This window comes from Hyperolius riggenbachi, chromosome 2 (assembly GCF_040937935.1).
Source record: "Hyperolius riggenbachi isolate aHypRig1 chromosome 2, aHypRig1.pri, whole genome shotgun sequence".
Classification (NCBI taxonomy): Eukaryota; Metazoa; Chordata; class Amphibia; order Anura; family Hyperoliidae; genus Hyperolius; species Hyperolius riggenbachi.
In genome coordinates this window covers 267,678,732-267,696,910 of record NC_090647.1, presented here as the reverse complement: position 1 = coordinate 267,696,910, position 18,179 = coordinate 267,678,732, and the positions used below count along the sequence as shown (strand labels likewise).

Genomic DNA, 18,179 nt, shown 5'->3' with positions numbered 1-18,179 from the left:
AGATGATGAAATCGGCATCTGCAACGGAGGGGACTCCGGTATACCAGAGCTGCGGCAAGGGACAGATCGGCTGCCAGGGGCTGGAGGAAGCCCCAGGTAAGAAGATCTTGTTGTTTTTTTGTTTTGTTTTTTACTTGGACCTGTCATTTAAAGTGACTCTGTAATAAAGGCTATCTAGAGGCCGTCATATTTATTTTCTTTTAAACAATGCCAATTGACTTTGAAACAAAGTAAAATCCACTCCACCTCGGTCACTTGGGAAGTGCTGGAACTAGACGACTTGACCCAAAGGAACAGATGAAAGGAGAAAGTTCCTCACAATGTTCATAGCCACAATAAATTCCAACTTTATTGAATCAGGTAAAAGCTGTACAGCCTGGTAGCTGACATGTTTCGGACTAGCAGGTCCTTAATCATAGAATTCATCAGTGGTGCTATGATTAACCACTTACCGACCGCCCACTGCACAGGGGCGGCCGGAAAGGGGATCCCGCAAGGACCGCCGCATGTACAATTGGCGGCGGCCCTTGTACGGGCATAAGCGCCGGGGATCGATGGCCGGGGATTTAGCCTCCAGCTCGCCAACCACTTAGCAGCGCCGGCGGGCGGAGGAATAGAAATCTCAGCCGATCCGTGAGTATAATAGGCTTTGTAATGTATACAGGCTGCCTCCTGCCCTGGTGGTCCAAGGGACCACCAGGGCAGGCTGCAGCCACCCTAGTCTGCACCCAAGCACACTGATTTCCCTGCCCCCTGATCGCCCACAGCACCCCTCAGACCCCCCCCCCCCGCCCACCCCCCAGACCCCTGTTTGCACCCAATCACCCCCCTAATCACCCATCAATCACTCCCTGTCACTATCTGTCGACACTATTTTTTTTATTCCCTAAACTGCCCCCTGCTCCCTCCTGATCACCCCCCCCCCACCCCTCAGATTCTCCCCAGACCCCCCCCCCCCCCCTGTGTACTGTATGCCTCTATCCCCCTGTAATAACCCACTGATCACCTGTCAATCACCCATCAATCACCCCCTGTCACTGCCACCCATCAATCAGCCCCTAACCTGCCCCTTGCGTGCAATCTGATCACCCACCCACACCAATAGATCGCCCGCAGATCCGACGTCAGATCACCACCCAAGTGCATTGTTTACATCTGTTCTCTACCCTAAACACCCACTAATTACCCATCAATCACCACCTGTCACTGTTACCCATCAGATCAGACCCTAATCTGCCCCTTGCGGGCACCCAATCACCCGCCTACACGCTCAGATTGCCCTCAGACCCCCCTCCCCTTATCAATTCGCCAGTGCATTATTTACATCTGTTCTACCCTGTAATAACCCACTGATCACCTGTCAATTACCCATCAATCACCCCCTGTCACTGCCACCCATCAATCAGCCCCTAACCTGCCCCTTGCGGGCAATCTGATCACCCACCCACACCAATAGATCGCCCGCAGATCCGATGTCAGATCACCTCCCAAGTGCATTGTTTACATCTGTTCTCTACCCTAAACACCCACTAATTACCCATCAATCACCCATCAATCACCCCCTATCACCACCTGTCACTGTTACCCATCAGATCAGACCCTAATCTGCCCCTTGCGGGCACCCAATCACCCGCCTACACACTCAGATTGCCCTCAGACCCCCCCTTATCAATTCGCCAGTGCATTATTTACATCTGTTCTTCCCTGTAATAACCCACTGATCACCTGTCAATCACCAGTCAATCACCCATCAATCATGGCCCTTTACTGCCACCCATCAATCACCCCCTAACCTGCCCCTTGCGGGCAATCTGATCACCCACCCACACCAATAGATCGCCCGCAGATCCGACGTCAGATCACCTCCCAAGTGCATTGTTTACATCTGTTCTCTACCCTAAACACCCACTAATTACCCATCAATCACCCCCTATCACCACCTGTCACTGTTACCCATCAGATCAGACCCTAATCTGCCCCTTGCGGGCACCCAATCAACCGCCTACACGCTCAGATTGCCCTCAGACCCCCCCCCCCTTTATCAATTCGCCAGTGCATTATTTACATCTGTTCTTCCCTGTAATAACCCATTGATCACCTGTCAATCACCCATCAATCACCCCCTGTCACTGCCACCCATCAATCACCCCCTGTCACTGCCAACCATCAATCAGCCCCTAACCTGCCCCTTGCGGGCAATCTGATCACCCACCCACACCAATAGATCGCCCGCAGATCCGACGTCAGATCACCTCCCAAGTGCATTGTTTACATCTGTTCTCCACCCACTAATTACCCATCAATCACCCCCTGTCACTGCTACCCATCAGATTAGACCCCTATCTGCCCCTAGGGCACTCAATCACCCGCCCACACCCTCAGAACGCCCTCAGACCCCAGCCCTGATCACCTCGCCAGTGCATTGCGTGCATCTATTCCCCCCTCTAATCACACCTTGAGACACCCATCAATCACCTCCTGTCACCCCCTAGCACACCTACCCATCAGATCTGGCCCTAATTTGCCCCGTGTGGGCTCCTGATCACTCGGCCAAACCCTCAGATCCCCCTCAGACCCCCTTCCGATCACCTCCCCAGTGCATTGATTGCATCTATTTTCCCCTCTAACCACCCCCTGAGACACCCATCAATCACCTCCTGTCACCCCCCTAGCACTCCTATCCATCAGATCAGGCCCAATACAACCTTTCATCTAAAAGGCCACCCTGCTTATGACCGGTTCCACAAAATTCGCCCCCTCATAGACCACCTGTCATCAAAATTTGCAGATGCTTATACCCCTGAACAGTCATTTTGAGACATTTGGTTTCCAGACTACTCACGGTTTTAGGCCCGTAAAATGCCAGGGCGGTATAGGAACCCCACAAGTGACCCCATTTTAGAAAAAAGACAGCCCAAGGTATTCTGTTAGGTGTATGACGAGTTCATAGAAGATTTTATTTTCTTGTCAAAAGTTAGCGGAAATTGATTTTTATTGTTTTTTTTCACAAAGTGTCATTTTTCACTAACTTGTGACAAAAAATAAAATCTTCTATGAACTCGCCATACACCTAACGGAATACCTTGGGGTGTCTTCTTTCTAAAATGGGGTCACTTGTGGTGTTCCTATACTGCCCTGGCATTTTAGGGGCCCTAAACCGTGAGGAGTAGTCTAGAAAACAAATGCCTCAAAATGACCTGTGAATAGGACGTTGGGCCCCTTAGCGCACCTAGGCTGCAAAAAAAGTGTCACACATGTGGTATCGCCTTACTCAAGAGAAGTAGTATAATGTGTTTTGGGGTGTTGTTTTTACACATACCCATGCTGGGTGGGAGAAATCTCTCTGTAAATGGACAATTGTGTGTAAAAAAAAATCAAACAATTGTCATTTACAGAGATATTTCTCCCACCCAGAATGGGTATGTGTAAAAATACACCACAAAACACATTATACTACTTCTCCTGAGTACGGCGGTACCACATGTGTGGCACTTTTTTACACCCTAAGTGCACTAAGGGGCCCAAAGTCCAATGAGTACCTTTAGGATTTCACAGGTCATTTTGCGACATTTGGTTTCAAGACTACTCCTCATGGTTTAGGACCCCTAAAATGCCAGGGCAGTATAGGAACCCCACAAATGACCCCATTCTAGAAAGAAGACACCCAAAGGTATTCTGTTAGGAGTATGGTGAGTTCATAGAAGATTTTATTTTTTGTCACAAGTTAGCGGAAAATGACACTTAGTGAAAAAAAAAACGATTAAAATCAATTTTCGCTAACTTGTGACAAAAAAATAAAATCTTCTATGAACTTACCATACTCCTAACGGAATACCTTGGGGTGTCTTCTTTCTAAAATGGGGTCATCAGTGGGGTTCCTATACTGCCCTGGCATTTTAGGGGCCCTAAACCGTGAGGAGTAGTCTTGAAACAAAAATGACCTGTGAAATCCTAAAGGTGCTCATTGGACTTTGGGCCCCTTGGCGCAGTTAGGCTGCAAAAAAGTGCCACACATGTGGTATCGCCGTACTCAGGAGAAGTAGTATAATGTGTTTTGGGGTGTATTTTTACACATACCCATGCTAAGTGGGAGAAATCTCTCTGTAAATGGACAATTGTGAGTAAAAAAAAATCAAACAATTGTCATTTACAGAGATATTTCTCCCACCCTGTATGGGTATGTGTAAAAACACACCCCAAAACACATTATACTACTTCTCCTGAGTACGGCAATATCACATGTGTGGCACTTTTTTGCAGCCTAACTGCGCCAAGGGGCCCAAAGTCCAATGAGCACCTTCAGGCTTTACAGGGGTGCTTACAATTAGGCACCCCCCAAAATGCCAGGACAGTAAACACACCCCACAAATGACCCCATTTTGGAAAGTAGACACTTCAAGGTATTCAGAGAGGAGCATAGTGAGTTCGTGGCAGATTTCATTTTTTTTTGTCGCAAGTTAGCAGAAATGGAAACTTATTTTTTTTCTTTTTTGTCACAAAGTGTCATATTCCGCTAACTTGTGACAAAAAATGAAATCTTCTATGAACTCACCATGCCTCTCAGTGAATACTTTGGGATGTCTTTTTTCCAAAATGGGGTCATTTGGGTGGTATTTATACTATCCTGGAATTCTAGCCCCTCATGAAACATGACAGGTGGTCAGAAAAGTCATAGATGCTTCAAAATGGGAAAATTCACTTTTTGCACCATAGTTTGTAAACGCTATAACTTTTACCCAAACCAATCAATATAGGCTGAATGGTTTTTTTTATTAAAAACATGTTTGTCCACATTTTTTCGTGCTGCATGTATACAGAAATTTTACTTTATTTGAAAAATGTCAGCACAGAATTTGAAAAAATAATTTTTTTGACAAAATTCATGTCTTTTTTTAGTTTCAAAGTCTTTTATTAAGTTTTTTGAAAAAATATAACATCGGTTACATAAGCCCTCAACATAGGGCGTATCAAACAGGTAAACTCTTAACAGACATTAACATTGAAGAAGTAACAAGACATCTATTAAGCAAATAGTAGAGTACAATACGATGTGATCATTGTCCCTAGAAGGAGAGGGCACAGGAGCGTAGACCCAGTGAGGTTGAGGCAGAGAGCCAAGGTTGCCATGTTCTGATGAAAGGTAGAGTGGTGTCATTGGTTATGGCCAGCAATCTTTCAGAGATCAATATGTCTGTTATAATAAGGTCAGTAAGTTCCAGTGAAAGGGTGGGTTTTAACCACTGTCTAGCAATATGCAGGCGTGCTGCTTTTGCAATGTGTTGAGCCAACCTATGTTGTGGGTATTTCCATTTCTGTGGTTTATTGCCTAGGAGGAGCTGAAACGGGTCTGGGGAGATGGAGGTTTCCAGAGCAGTACCTATTGCCGAGGCAATTTGAGCCCAATATCGTTTGACTATTGGGCAGAACCACCATATATGCGAGTAGTCACCGTTCTGTCCACATCAATTCATGTCTTTTTTGATGAATATAATAAAAAGTAAAAATCGCAGCAGCAATCAAATAGCACCATAAGAAAGCTTTATTAGTGACAAGAAAAGGAGCCAAATTTCATTTAGGTGGTAGGTTGTATGAGCGAGCAATAAACCGTGAAAGCTGCAGTGGTCTGAATGGAAAAAAAGGGTCTGGTCCTTAAAGTGAGTGTTTACCATTTAAAAAATAAAGAAGTCGGATACTCACCTAAGGAGAGGGAAGGCTCGGTCCTAATGAGCCTTCCCTCTCCTCTCCCGGTGCCCGGTCCCGCGCAGGATCCCCCGTGGCAGTATTCGACCAGTTCGGTCAAATACTGCCACTTCCGCATGCCGAAGGAAGCTTTCGGAAGCCTTCGGGAGCACTCGGGCTCCCGACGACGGGCCGCTCCATACTACGCATGCGCGAGCACCGTCTATGACGCACTCGCGCGTGCGTAGTATGGAGCGGCCCGTCTTCGGAAGCCCGAGCGCTCCAGAAGACCTCCGAAGTCCCTGCGGCGGGGGAGTCAGCGCAGCACCGAGGGCACCGGGAGAGGAGAGGGAAGGCTCATTAGGACCGAGCCTTCCCTCTCCTTAGGTGAGTATCTGACTTTTTTATTTTTAATGTGGTACCCATTGGCTTTAAGGGGGGTAAAGCCTACGGTCCTCAAGTGGTTAAGGACCTGCGAGTCCGAAACATGTCAGCTACTGGCTGCACAGCTTTTACCTGATTCAATAAAGTTGTGATTTATAATGGCTATGGACATTGTGCGGAACTTTCTCTTTTCATCAACACCAATTGGCTGTCTGTCCTGATTCTGTGCCTTCAAAGTAAAGTTAATTACAGATCTTCTCAAACACAGCATATAGCCAAAATATGATTAATAAAATCGTATATTCTCGTGCACCCAAGAGCCAATCCTTGTTTTTTCTTTTTGCAAAATACAGAGAGTTCCCAAGCTAAAGCGTGTCAGGGGAAGACTTTTCTTGCCTAGTATCTCACCACTGCTTCAGTAATGTTGCTAAGTCCTGGGAACAATGCAGGTAGTCCTCCACTTACTCAGCATATGAAAGGAGGCAAAGAGAAGCCACTCTTAGGGCTGGAACCCACTAAAGCGCTTTTCTGAGCGTTTAGGGGGCGATTTAAATCACTAGCAATTTCCCTAAACGTTCTGCCAAAGTAAATATAGCGAAATCACAATCGCAGGACATGCAACATTTTGGGAGCGTTTGCGTTTGCTCATGAATCGCTACACATAGTGATTTTGTGTGCAATTTTAAATTACTGCAAACTGTAACAAAAATTTAAAGGGATACTGTAGGGGGGTCGGGGGAAAATGAGCTGAACTTACCCGGGGCTTCTAATGGTCCCCCGCAGACATCCTGTGCCCGCGCAGCCACTCACCGATGCTCTGGCCCCGCCTCCGGTTCACTTCTGGAATTTCTGACTTTAAAGTCAGAAAACCACTGCGCCTGCGTTGCCGTGTCCTCGATCCCGCTGATGTCATCAAGAGCGCACAGCGCAGGCCCAGTATGGTCTGTGTCTGCGCAGTACACTCCTGGTGACATCAGCGGGAGCGAGGACACGGCAACGCAGGCGCAGTGGTTTTCTGACTTTAAAGTCAGAAATTCCAGAAGTGAACTGGAGGCGGGTCCGGAGCATCGGTGACTGGCTGCATGGACACAGGATGTCTGCGGGGGACCATTAGAAGCCCCGGGTAAGTTCAGCTCATTTTCCCCCGACCCCCCTACAGTATCCCTTTAAATAATTTGAAAGGATCAATCAGAATTAAAACCTCTGATCGCAAATCGCTATCACTATGGCTAGCAAAAAGCTTACACTTTTTTAAAACCGTGACCAAAACGCCGTAAAAAGCTCATGAAATCGCTTACAAAACGCTCATTAAAAACACTAGCGATTGCGCTAGCGATTTGTAGTGGGTTCCAGGCCTTATGCACAGCCCAGTCACACTGCAGCAGCAGGTTCACTGCATAGACTCAGGCTGGTGAATCCACATGGGAAGACATTGTGCAGGCAAACATACCAGCTGACCAAACAAGTCCCACCCACCAATGCATTTTATGTCCTCAATGGACACTTCACTGGGTTAGATAACCTGTAATTTGTTTTTGATGTAAAGGACAACTACAGCAAAAAAAGTAAACAGTTAATATCTGATTTCTCCTCCCCGATTTACATTCTGAAGTTTATCACTGGTGTTGCCATCTTTAGTTCTGCCAGGTGATCTGTACCAAATGGTAGTTATTGAGAGTTCTGTGCACAGGGGGCGATGCTTTTTGCTTGGCAGTTGGAAAAAGCCATTATTTCCCACAATGCATGAGGTTCACAGACAGCAAACTGTCAGCACCAGAACCAGTTCATCTCAGCGCGCGGCTCTGAGAGCCGAGCGCCGAAGCTGGGCGCTGTCATAGCAGCAATGCTATGATGCACGCCCCACGTAGCAGTAATTTGGGGCTCTTGCTGCTGCCAGACCCCGAATTACATCTCCCACCGAGTTGCGACAACTCGGAGGGGGAATAGTATTTAACGCCGCCTGTGAGTTTAGCGGCAGTAGGGAGAGCCGTCATTCGGCTCTCCCTGCGTCGAACTGAGCGGCGCCTAAATAATATGTACTTGTCAGCACCATGGTCATCAAGCAAGGTCCTAAGAAGAAGTCGGCACACCATCTCCCTGTTTATGGGTGCTTGGCAAAGTGACATAGGCAGTGTCACTTCCTTGCAAAGATCATCAGCACACCAATCTCAAAAGCACATAATGTTTATTGTGCCAGTTTCCACAAGATAGACCTACAATTGTTTCGGGGGCTGCGCAGGGTCCCCCTTAATCAAGGCATGTGGTTACATGGCATGTTGTCCCACTCACTCTTTATATCTAACAAACAACATACCGTATATACTCGCAAGCAAGCCGACCCGCATATTAGCCGACCCCCCAACTTTTGCCTGAAAAACCAGGAAAAAATGATTGACCCTCATATAAGCCGGGGGTAGGAATGCTGGCCGCATGATCCCCCCCCCAGTGTGTCCCAGTATAGCTAGTATAGTGCCCAGTATGGGAAGGTAGTGCCTCAGTATAGCTAGTATCGTGCCCAGGATAGCTAGTATAGTGCCTAGGATAGCTAGTATAGTGCCTAGGATAGCTGGTATAGTGCCCAGGATAGCTGGTATAGTGCCCAGGATAGCTGGTATAGTGCCCAGGATAGCTGGTATAGTGACCAGGATAGCAGGTATAGTGCCCAGGATAGCTAGTATAGTGCCCAGGATAGCTAGTATAGTGACCAGGATAGCTAGTATAGTGACCAGGATAGCTGGTATAGTGCCCAGGATAGCTGGTATAGTGCCCAGGATAGCTAGTATAGTGACCAGGATAGCAGGTATAGTGCCCAGGATAGCTAGTATAGTGCCCAGGATAGCAGGTATAGTGCCCAGGATAGCTAGTATAGTGCCCAGGATAGCTGGTATAGTGACCAGGATAGCTAGTATAGTGCCCAGGATAGCAGGTATAGTGCCCAGGATAGCTAGTATAGTGCCCAGGATAGCTAGTATAGTGCCCAGGATAGCTGGTATAGTGACCAGGATAGCTAGTATAGTGCCCAGGATAGCAGGTATAGTGCCCAGGATAGCAGGTATAGTGCCCAGGATAGCTAGTATAGTGCCCAGGATAGCTTGTATCGTGCCCAGGATAGCTAGTATCGTGCCCAGGATAGCTTGTAAAGTGCCCTGGTTAGAGAGTTTAGCACCCCCCCCCCCCCCCGCCCTCTCCCACCCGCTCCCCCCGCGGCCGCTGCTATTACCTTAGCTCCGCGGCTTCCTATTCCCTTGTCCTGCTCTTCATTCACAGCAGCTCGCCCCACAGTGGCTGCTGCGTGATGACGGAGAAAGTGGCAGAGAGCGGCTTCCTGGTTACTATGGGAACCTCTCTCTGCACTTCCTCCGTCATCACGCAGCAGCCACCGTGGGGCGAGCTGCTGTGAATGAAGAGCAGGACAGGGGAATAGGAAGCCGCGGAGCTAAGGTAATAGCAGCGGCCGCGGGGGGAGCGGGTGGGAGAGTGAAGGACGACCCTCAGGCACATCACTCGCAAGCAAGCCGACCCCCCAACTTTTGACCCACTTTTTGTGGGTCAAAAATTCGGCTTGCTTGCGAGTATATACGGTAATCCCACACCCCAAACGAGTGACCTCACAAAAAACATCACAGTGATTGACAGTTGTAAACATTCCACTTTTTCCTCAGTTTACTGTTCATCTAGTAAATATGTAAATATGCAGGTCAAAAAACTCCCACAGTGTACACAGTACTACTTAGGCCTCCTGTCCTACCATTTCGATCTGCCCCTACTGCCACCGATGTCACTATCATTCGTGCCATTTGAATTTGGCACTACCTCCCCGGCCGTTATGTCCACAATCATAACTATAGATTCCCCAACCGTGTCCGTCGCTCGTCCAGACCTGGGCGGAGTTTGGGCAACTTCCATCCCCCTGTGGCTCGCTGGGCCAATCCAAACCCGCCGCTCAATTCGCTGCTGCCGCCCGCTGTCACGTCATTGCATCACGTGGTCGGACCGGCCATTGACTATGGTGATGCTGCTCTTGCGTCCATTAGGACGCTTGGTTCACGTAACATGTAGACGTCATGCGCACCAATCGTTGCATTCAGTGCGTTCCACAAGTGGGGCGTTTCTTGTGTGCATCATGCGCCTCAAAGGGCGTACCATTGGTGTTCAGTAGTTCCTGGATCTGCCCCCTTCGGCATTCCAGAATAGCGTTGTCAAGGCATCATGAATAAAAAAATCATGCACTCTGTGTGCACAATGTAGTATTGGCTTTAAGTGCAAGTGGACAAGTGTAGGCGTCCCCAGCAGTATGGTCAGTATGGTCATGACATCAAACCGTGGGAGGTGTTTCACAACAACATCAGTCATAAAGGCCCCCTGATGATCTATCATAGAAAAGGTAAAGATTTTTTTGTGGGAAAGGGGGTATCAGCTACTGATTAGAATGAAGTCCAATCCTAGGTTAAAGTTCCTCTTTAACCATTTCAGCCCACGGGTATTTTTCACCTTATGGAGAAGAGGAATTTTCACATTTCAGCGCTCCTCCCTTTAATTCCCCAATAACTATCACTACTTATCACAACAAAATGATCTATACCTTGTTTTTTCCACCACCAATTAGGCTTTCTTTGGGTGGTATATTATGCTAAGAATTATTTTATTCTAAATGCATTATAATGGGAATAATAAGAAAAAAAAATGGAAAAAATCCATTATTTCTCAGTTTTCAGCCATTATCGTTTTAAAATAATACATGCTACCGTAATTAAAATCCACATATTTTATTTGCCCATTTGTCCCAGTTATTGCAACGTTAAAATTATATCCCTAGTATAAATGTATGGTGACAGTATTTTATTTGGAAATAAAGGTGCATTTTTTCAGTTTTACAACCATCACTAATTTTTATCCCATAATTTAATAATAATATGCCCTCTTGACATACATATTAAAAGAAATGTATTCCCCAAAGTCAGTAGGTGTAATTTTACCATTTGACCACAATATGTCTCCATTGAGTACTTCCTATTCGCGTATAATAAGTACGCTATAGAAAGTAATGTGTTGTTACATTGTAACTAGGGAAGTGACGCAGGCATCAATGGATGCCTGCGATCACAGTGGCCTAGAGGGGAGATTAATGAATGGGAACTTTGTTTGTTAAATCTAACGATCGGTGGCAAGCGGCGGAAATCTAACAATCGGTGGCGGCAAGCGGCGGATTTCACTATACCTTCCATTGAGCAAAAATGATCAGAAAATGGTACAGGCAGCATCAGGAAGTAAAAAAACAAATAGCTCTGCTTTGAAAAGTGCTTTACAAAAAATTGTAGTGCGAAGGTAAGCGCTGGGAGGGGAAAAACCCCCCGCAAATAGCAATTGCGATTTTAGATGTGAACAAAGCCTCATAGTCTATGGTATCTGGAGATCTCATTGTTTAACAGACAGTCATCCGCAGATCAGATCCACCAGGATGGATCTGAAAGATTGAGAGATAAATCTCTTTCATCTGGCTCTTTTGAGGTCTTTTGTGAACTTTTTTTTACAAAGATTATCTGCAGATTTGATCTTTGACCTTTCACTTTTCAAATATGTATCTTGTGTGTGTTCCCAGCTTTAGGGCTCGTTCACACTAGGGGCATTTTCTGCCTTTTTTCAAATTGCCCACAAAACGCTTGTGCAATGAATCTCTATGAGAAGGTTCATATCAGCGCAGTTCATGCGCTGTGCATTGAGGAAAGTGGTGCAGGTATAGGAAAAGCGGTAGACACTCACAAAACCTCTTTATGCGTTTGCATTTTTTAGAATAAATACATTGTATTTATTCTTTTCCGGGTCAAAGGGTTCACTTCCTGACTTGCGTCAGGGAGTGAATGACAAAACCGCTCTGGAAAAGCGTTTAGAAAAGTGCTTTTACCAAAACGGTAAAAATGCTTGCGTTTGTGTTTTCGTTTTTAGGTGTGGATGAGACCATAAGGTGCCCATACATTTAGCTATTTTGCAGTATGATCAACCAATCGGTTCGATCATTTTATCAAATCGAGAAGGAATCGAGAGCGAATCGAGTGTGTTCCAAAATTTCCAATCGATGAAAGTGGCTGATATCATGTCAAATTGATCGAGCAGGATGCAAGATATTGGTCAATCACACAGGAATCGGCTACTGTTGACATAGCATCCGATCGATTTTTGCATTCAGAGCATGAAGACACAACATTGGTCAGATCGATTAGTGAAGGTGAATCGCATAGGAATCGCTTGTAGTGTGTGGGTCACTAGTCGATTGACTTTTGATCAACTATACTGAAGTCGATTCCCCAATAAAGTTGAGCGCTTTGTTGATTAAGGCTGGTTTCACACCAGGACGTTGCGTTTTAGGGGACGTTATGGTCGCATAACGTGCCCCTAACGCAACGCCTGGTGCTCTCTAATGTGGACGTCAGAGTGAGCCGCGTTGTGCAGCTCACTCTGGCGTCCGTGATGCCGTGATGCGTACTCTTGGACGCATGCGGCATCACGTGGTCCCGCCCGGCGAATGGCCGCACAGAGCGGCCGCTCCAGGAAGTAAACACTGCACGTCACTGAGTGCAGTGAATATTAATTAGCCATGTGCCTGGCCGCTCTCCACTCCTCCCCAACATTACTGAGCATGTGCAAGCAGTCTAACGCGGCTCTGCCTCTTATAAAGGACTGCATGCAGTACGTTGTCTAATGGCGCAGCTTTACTAAGTAACGCAACGTGGGCACTGTGAACAGCCCATTGATTTTTCATTGCTGTGCGGTGGGGGAGCATTACAGGCTGCTCTAACGTGCGCCTGTAACGTCCCACTGTGAAACCAGCCTAAATCAGAATCGCTATATGTATGGCTACCTTAAGTATTCAAAATCTGTTGGCCCTCATACTACATGGAGGGGGTAAAATTGGTCTTTGATCTTTCATTTTCCAAAGATTTTTATCTGATATGTGTACCTAGCCTTAGACAGCCTTTACACTTATGCCTGCAATTTCTGGCCACTTTTTTGCATTTGGGATAAAGCGCTTTTTAAGTTTTGAATCTTTTTTTGTTCGTTATTTCTCATTGCTATTTTCCATGCATACAAATGAAGTCAGTTAACATAATTGTATGTAATTAACTTTGTATTGGAATGCGAAAATTAACAGTTCCTATCGACTTGCATTGTAGGCAAACCACATGTCAGGTGGAGAAAAAAAGTATACTTGCAGGCTTTTTTTCCTGAGGAAAATTTGCATGCAGAAATTCACACAAAGACTGCAAATCACATGCAAATTATGTTATGTGTGAGGGCTCGTGTCCACTAGTGCGGCGTGCGTCTCGCAGACGCACGCCGGCACTGAGCGGGTGGGCGGGATCGCAGGCGAATTCCATGAGCCGTGCCATGCACGGCTATGGGATTCGCAGCCTCCGTCGCGAATTCTGCGGGGGGTTCCGGCCGAATCGCTCCCGCAATCGATTCAGCCGCAGCGCCGCAATCCCCTATGGCAGAGTTTCCCTGTGCGATTTATGTGCAGGGAAACTCTGCAGAATCGCGGCGAAAACCGCGATAGTGGAAACGGGCCCTGAAAGGTGCCCTAGAGTAGGTAGTAATAATCTAGCCCATTTTCTCAGTGTTTGTTTTAGGCTGGTTTCACAGTGGGACGTTACAGGCAGCCTGTAACGCACCCCACCGCACAGCAATGAAAAATCAATGGGCTGTTCACAGTGCCCACATTGCGTTACTCAGTAACGCTGCGCCATAACAGAACGTACTGCATGCAGTACTTTATAAGCGGCAGAGCCGCGTTAGACTGCTTGCACATGCGCTGTAATGTTGGGGAGGAGCGGAGAGCGTCCAAGCACATGGCTAATTAATATTCACTGCACTCAGTGACGTGCAGTGTTTACTTCCTGGAGCGGCTGCTCTGTGCGGCCATTGGCCGGGCGGGACCAAGTGATGCTGCATGCGTCCAAGAGTGCGCATCACGGACGCCAGAGTGAGCTGCACAACGCGGCTCACTCTGACGTCCACATTAGAGAGCACCAGGCGTTGCGTTTGGGGCACGTTATGCGACCATAACGTCCCCTAAAACGCAACGTCCTGGTGTGAAACCAGCCTTAGGCTGCCTTCACACTTACCCATCTGATTTTCAGCCACACTTTTTGTATTTGCAATTTTGCATATTTGCTATTCTGTACTTTGTGATTTTTTTAGTTCCGATTCTTCTTTTGTTTGTTTGAGTTTTTACGCAATTCATCAGAATGCAATTTTCCCATGCATAGCAATGACGTTAATTTACATGTATTTAATTAACTTCAAAATCGGATATGATTTTCGTTTAACAAATGCAATTCTTCTGCAATTCCATTGACACATTATATGTGAATCACATGTTGGTTCTAAAAAAAGTATGGTACTTATCCGATAGCCAGGCGCATCCGGCAGGTGGCGACAAAACTCCACCAGAGTTACATCTTTCCCTACTATCCATGGCGGCCTGGAGGGGGAATAGTAATTAGCGCCACCTGCCAGATGCGCCCGGCTAACGGATAAGTACCAAAAGTATATATGTAGGTCATTTTCTTTCTGCAGAAAACTCCCATCTGAAAAATCACACAACAATGCAAGTCAAATGTGATGCCATTGATTTGCATTAGATGTGCGTAAAAAAAACGGAAATTGCACACAAATTCTGCCATGTGTGGAAGGTACATTGTTTTTTACAAAAGCAATTCCTAGACAGAATCTGTACAAACATGCTGGCCCACCTGCCTACTTGCTCGCACACTCATTTTGCAGTTGGACTTAGCAATTGACATTCAGTAAGGCCAGAAACCCACTAGGAGTGCTTTTCTGAGCGCTTTGCGATTTGAAAGCTCTTGCTACTGTAATGCTATGGGTGTGATCCCACTTGAGCGATATGATTTTAGAAAAATCCCCCATAGCATTACATTAGCAAGAGCTTTTTCAAATCACTAGCGCTTAGAAATCGCTGCTGGCCTAAGGGCTTGTTCACACCTAGGGCATTTTGATTTTTGGGGGTTTTTTAAGTGCCGGCGATTTTCAAAATCGTCCTGAAAGTTATTGTGCAATGATTCCCTATGAGAGAGTTCACATCTAAGCGGTTCTATTCCGATCCGCTCAGCAAAGCACTACATGTACAATTTTCGGAGCGTTATTGCTTAATGGAAGGTGTAGGGAAATCGCAAAACGTGTGAAAAAGCGAAATTCTATAGCAATTTCCCCTGTGCTTTCGTGAATAAATACATTGGGCTTGATTCACAAAGCGGTGCTAACCCAGTTAGAGACTTTAGGCGTGATAACCATTGCACCACGCTGGTGAAAAGCCAGTTTAGGCGTGATAAGTTTAGGCGTGATAAGTTTAGGCGTGATAAGTGGAGGCGTGATAAGTTAAGGCGTGATAAGTTTAGATCGCGCGCAAAGTCCCGCACGCAAAGCAGCGCCATTAAACTCTATGCGAAGTGCACCAGACTTTGCTAGCGCAAAACTTTTGATCAGCTGTGCACTGTGGTGCTAACCCAGTTGGTGCTATAGTTATCATGCCTAAACTTATCACACCTAAACTTATCACACCTAAACTTATCACGCCTAAACTTATCACACCTAAACTTATCACACCTAAACTTATCATGCCTAAACTAAGTTTAGGCGTAATAAAGTACTTTTCACCAGCGTGCTAACTGTTAGCGCCGCTTTGTGAATCAGGCCCATTGTATTTATTCATTTTCGGGTGAAAGAGTTCACTTCCTGACTGACTGACGTTGGGAAATGAAAAACTAATTGCTGTGCAAAAGCGCTTTGAAAAGTACTTTTCTAGGCGCAAAGCGCAGGGAAAAGCGAAGAAAAAAACTCTCAATAAATTGCTCAGCGTGTGTGATAGCATTGGAGATTTATGATGTGAACAAAGCCTAAGTGCATTTGAATATAAAGAAAACTCTGAGAATTCCCCATGAGGAGATAGGCTACTCCAAATCCTGTCAGATCTGTCCGATTTTTAGGGCTCGTTTCCACTATTGGGGTGCGGAATCGCCTGGATTCCACCGCTGATGAAATCGCATGCGGATGCGATTCCCCATGCGGTTTTTGCCGCGAATTCGCATGCAAATTCACATAGGTGAGGGTCTATGCGATTTTAACCATGTCACTGCCTGTGTGAATTTACATTGGTACCTATGTGAATTCGCATGCGAATTCGCGACAAAAAACGCATGGGGAAATCGCATGCGATTTCCCTATTAAATACATTGCATGCGATTCGCATGCATTCCACTCGCAGGCGAATTCTGTGGCTCTTTTGTGCGTTTTTTCACCGCTGAAAAAAAACGCACCTCAACAACGCTACAGTGGAAACGGGCCCATCCACTTGCATTACATGTGCGAATCCGCATGCGTTGGACGCATGCGGATTCGCGATAGTGGAAACGAGTCCAGAGTGCCTACTGACAGAAACACAAGAGAAGAGAAATGTATAGTGCATTTTATTCTGAACCAATGGCACATTTTATACATATGCATACACATGTACAGTATTTTACATTTTAAAAATGTTTGCAGCAGTTCTCCTTTAATAATCTCTGCAAGTCGAGATGCTTCTTGATTGTAGAGTAACAATGGGGTCCGAGAGCCTTAATAAAATGCATATTGTTATTTTGCAGTTTAATCTAATGATTGCAAACTTTATAAGGCCTGGAACCCACTAGGAGTGCTTTTCCGAGCGCTTTGTGATTTGAAAAGCTCTTGCTAATGTAATGCTATGGGTGTGATCCCACTTGAGCGATGTGATTTTATAAAAATCCTGCATAGCATTGCATTAGAAAGAGCTTTTCAAATCACTAGCGCTTAGAAAAGTCTGCTAGTGGGTTTAAGCCCTATACTGTTTGTCAAAATTTACCAGAAAAGTCAGTGCTTTTTATTTTTTGTTAATATTTTGCTTCTTGTAGTTTGATGTGGGGATGTACAGAAGTTACCGTAAAGGGACTAAACACGATGACTCAAAAGAACGGAACTTTGAAACTCCTTGATCTTCTAATAGTCGAACAGAAAAATATAAGGTAACTGATTAGTAGCGCTGCGTAATATGTTGCCGCGTTATAATTACAATAAATAAATAAATTAGTAGAAATCTGATTAAAACTGCAGCAAGACTGCAGTGTAATAAATCCATGCTGTCCAAAATATATTACAATAGTTTTCATTGTGAGTGCATGCACACAGGTGCCAACACACAACCATTTATTCACTAATCCTATATAATAATCTTCCTGTTCTGTATCCTCCTGTGTCCGTTCTTTGTGCCTGGCGTGCATGGGCGGCATGAGAATGAACTAGAGACCAGAGGAGCCTAGCACCCATTTTGTAACGTAAAGGACTTTTAGTCTTTTTGTAAACTGTTACAGTGGTTTGATCTGATTTGGACAAGGACATCAAACATTTGTGATTTTATAGAAGACAATTTTTAACATGCTTAGATAATTCTTTTGCAACAACAGTTAGGCCCCTTTTCACATAGGGTTGCTGAAGTGTGCACTTTTCAGGGAGTTCATCTCCCGTCTGTTAGCCACAAGTGCCCTTTGCCTGCAATTACATGCAGCCAAAAGGCAGTGTGGCCAAGCTCAGATGTGACTCCATAGAGGACTGCCTCTCCACTGCTAGCAAGCGCCTAGCAGGTGTAAAACAGGAGCTGAAATGTGATGAATTCTTGTGTGAAAAGGGTGTAAGATCTCTAAGCAGAAGAGGCTTTTGTAAATCAGGTCTTCTGAGTCGTATAGAAGGTTTACAGAAACCTGTAGTATACATTGCAACCCCCCTACAACTTTCCCAAGAACAATCTTTACTTCCAGACACATCCTTTGAGCTCTGTTACCAGCATCATTCCCAGACAAGCATACGTGCACTTATTCCATTGTGTGCGATTCTATCAATCAAGTGTTTGAGGAAATGTGACTATTTTTAAGGGTGGTAGTCAGAGAACTGAACCTAGTGACAGTCGCTATTCATTTGTAAAACAGGCATAACATGAGCAGTGTCTAGCAGCACACAGCTCCAGGGCCAGATTACCGACCAGGCAACAAAAGCAGTCGCTTGGTGCCCCATTCAGAGTCAAAGGGGCCCCA

At 45.8% G+C, this 18,179-nt stretch overlaps 1 protein-coding gene across 9 annotated transcripts in view; it reads left to right on the top strand.

Moving 5' to 3' along the window:
- The window catches only part of TEX14 (testis expressed 14, intercellular bridge forming factor), a 477,154-nt gene that overhangs the window by 341,290 nt on the left and 117,685 nt on the right, over positions 1-18,179 (top strand). For all 9 annotated transcript variants that reach the window (XM_068268626.1, XM_068268628.1, XM_068268627.1 and 6 more), the window contains one exon: positions 17,007-17,117. In XM_068268626.1, the coding sequence (XP_068124727.1) occupies positions 17,007-17,117 (111 nt within the window). The remainder of the gene's footprint in view (positions 1-17,006; positions 17,118-18,179) is intronic.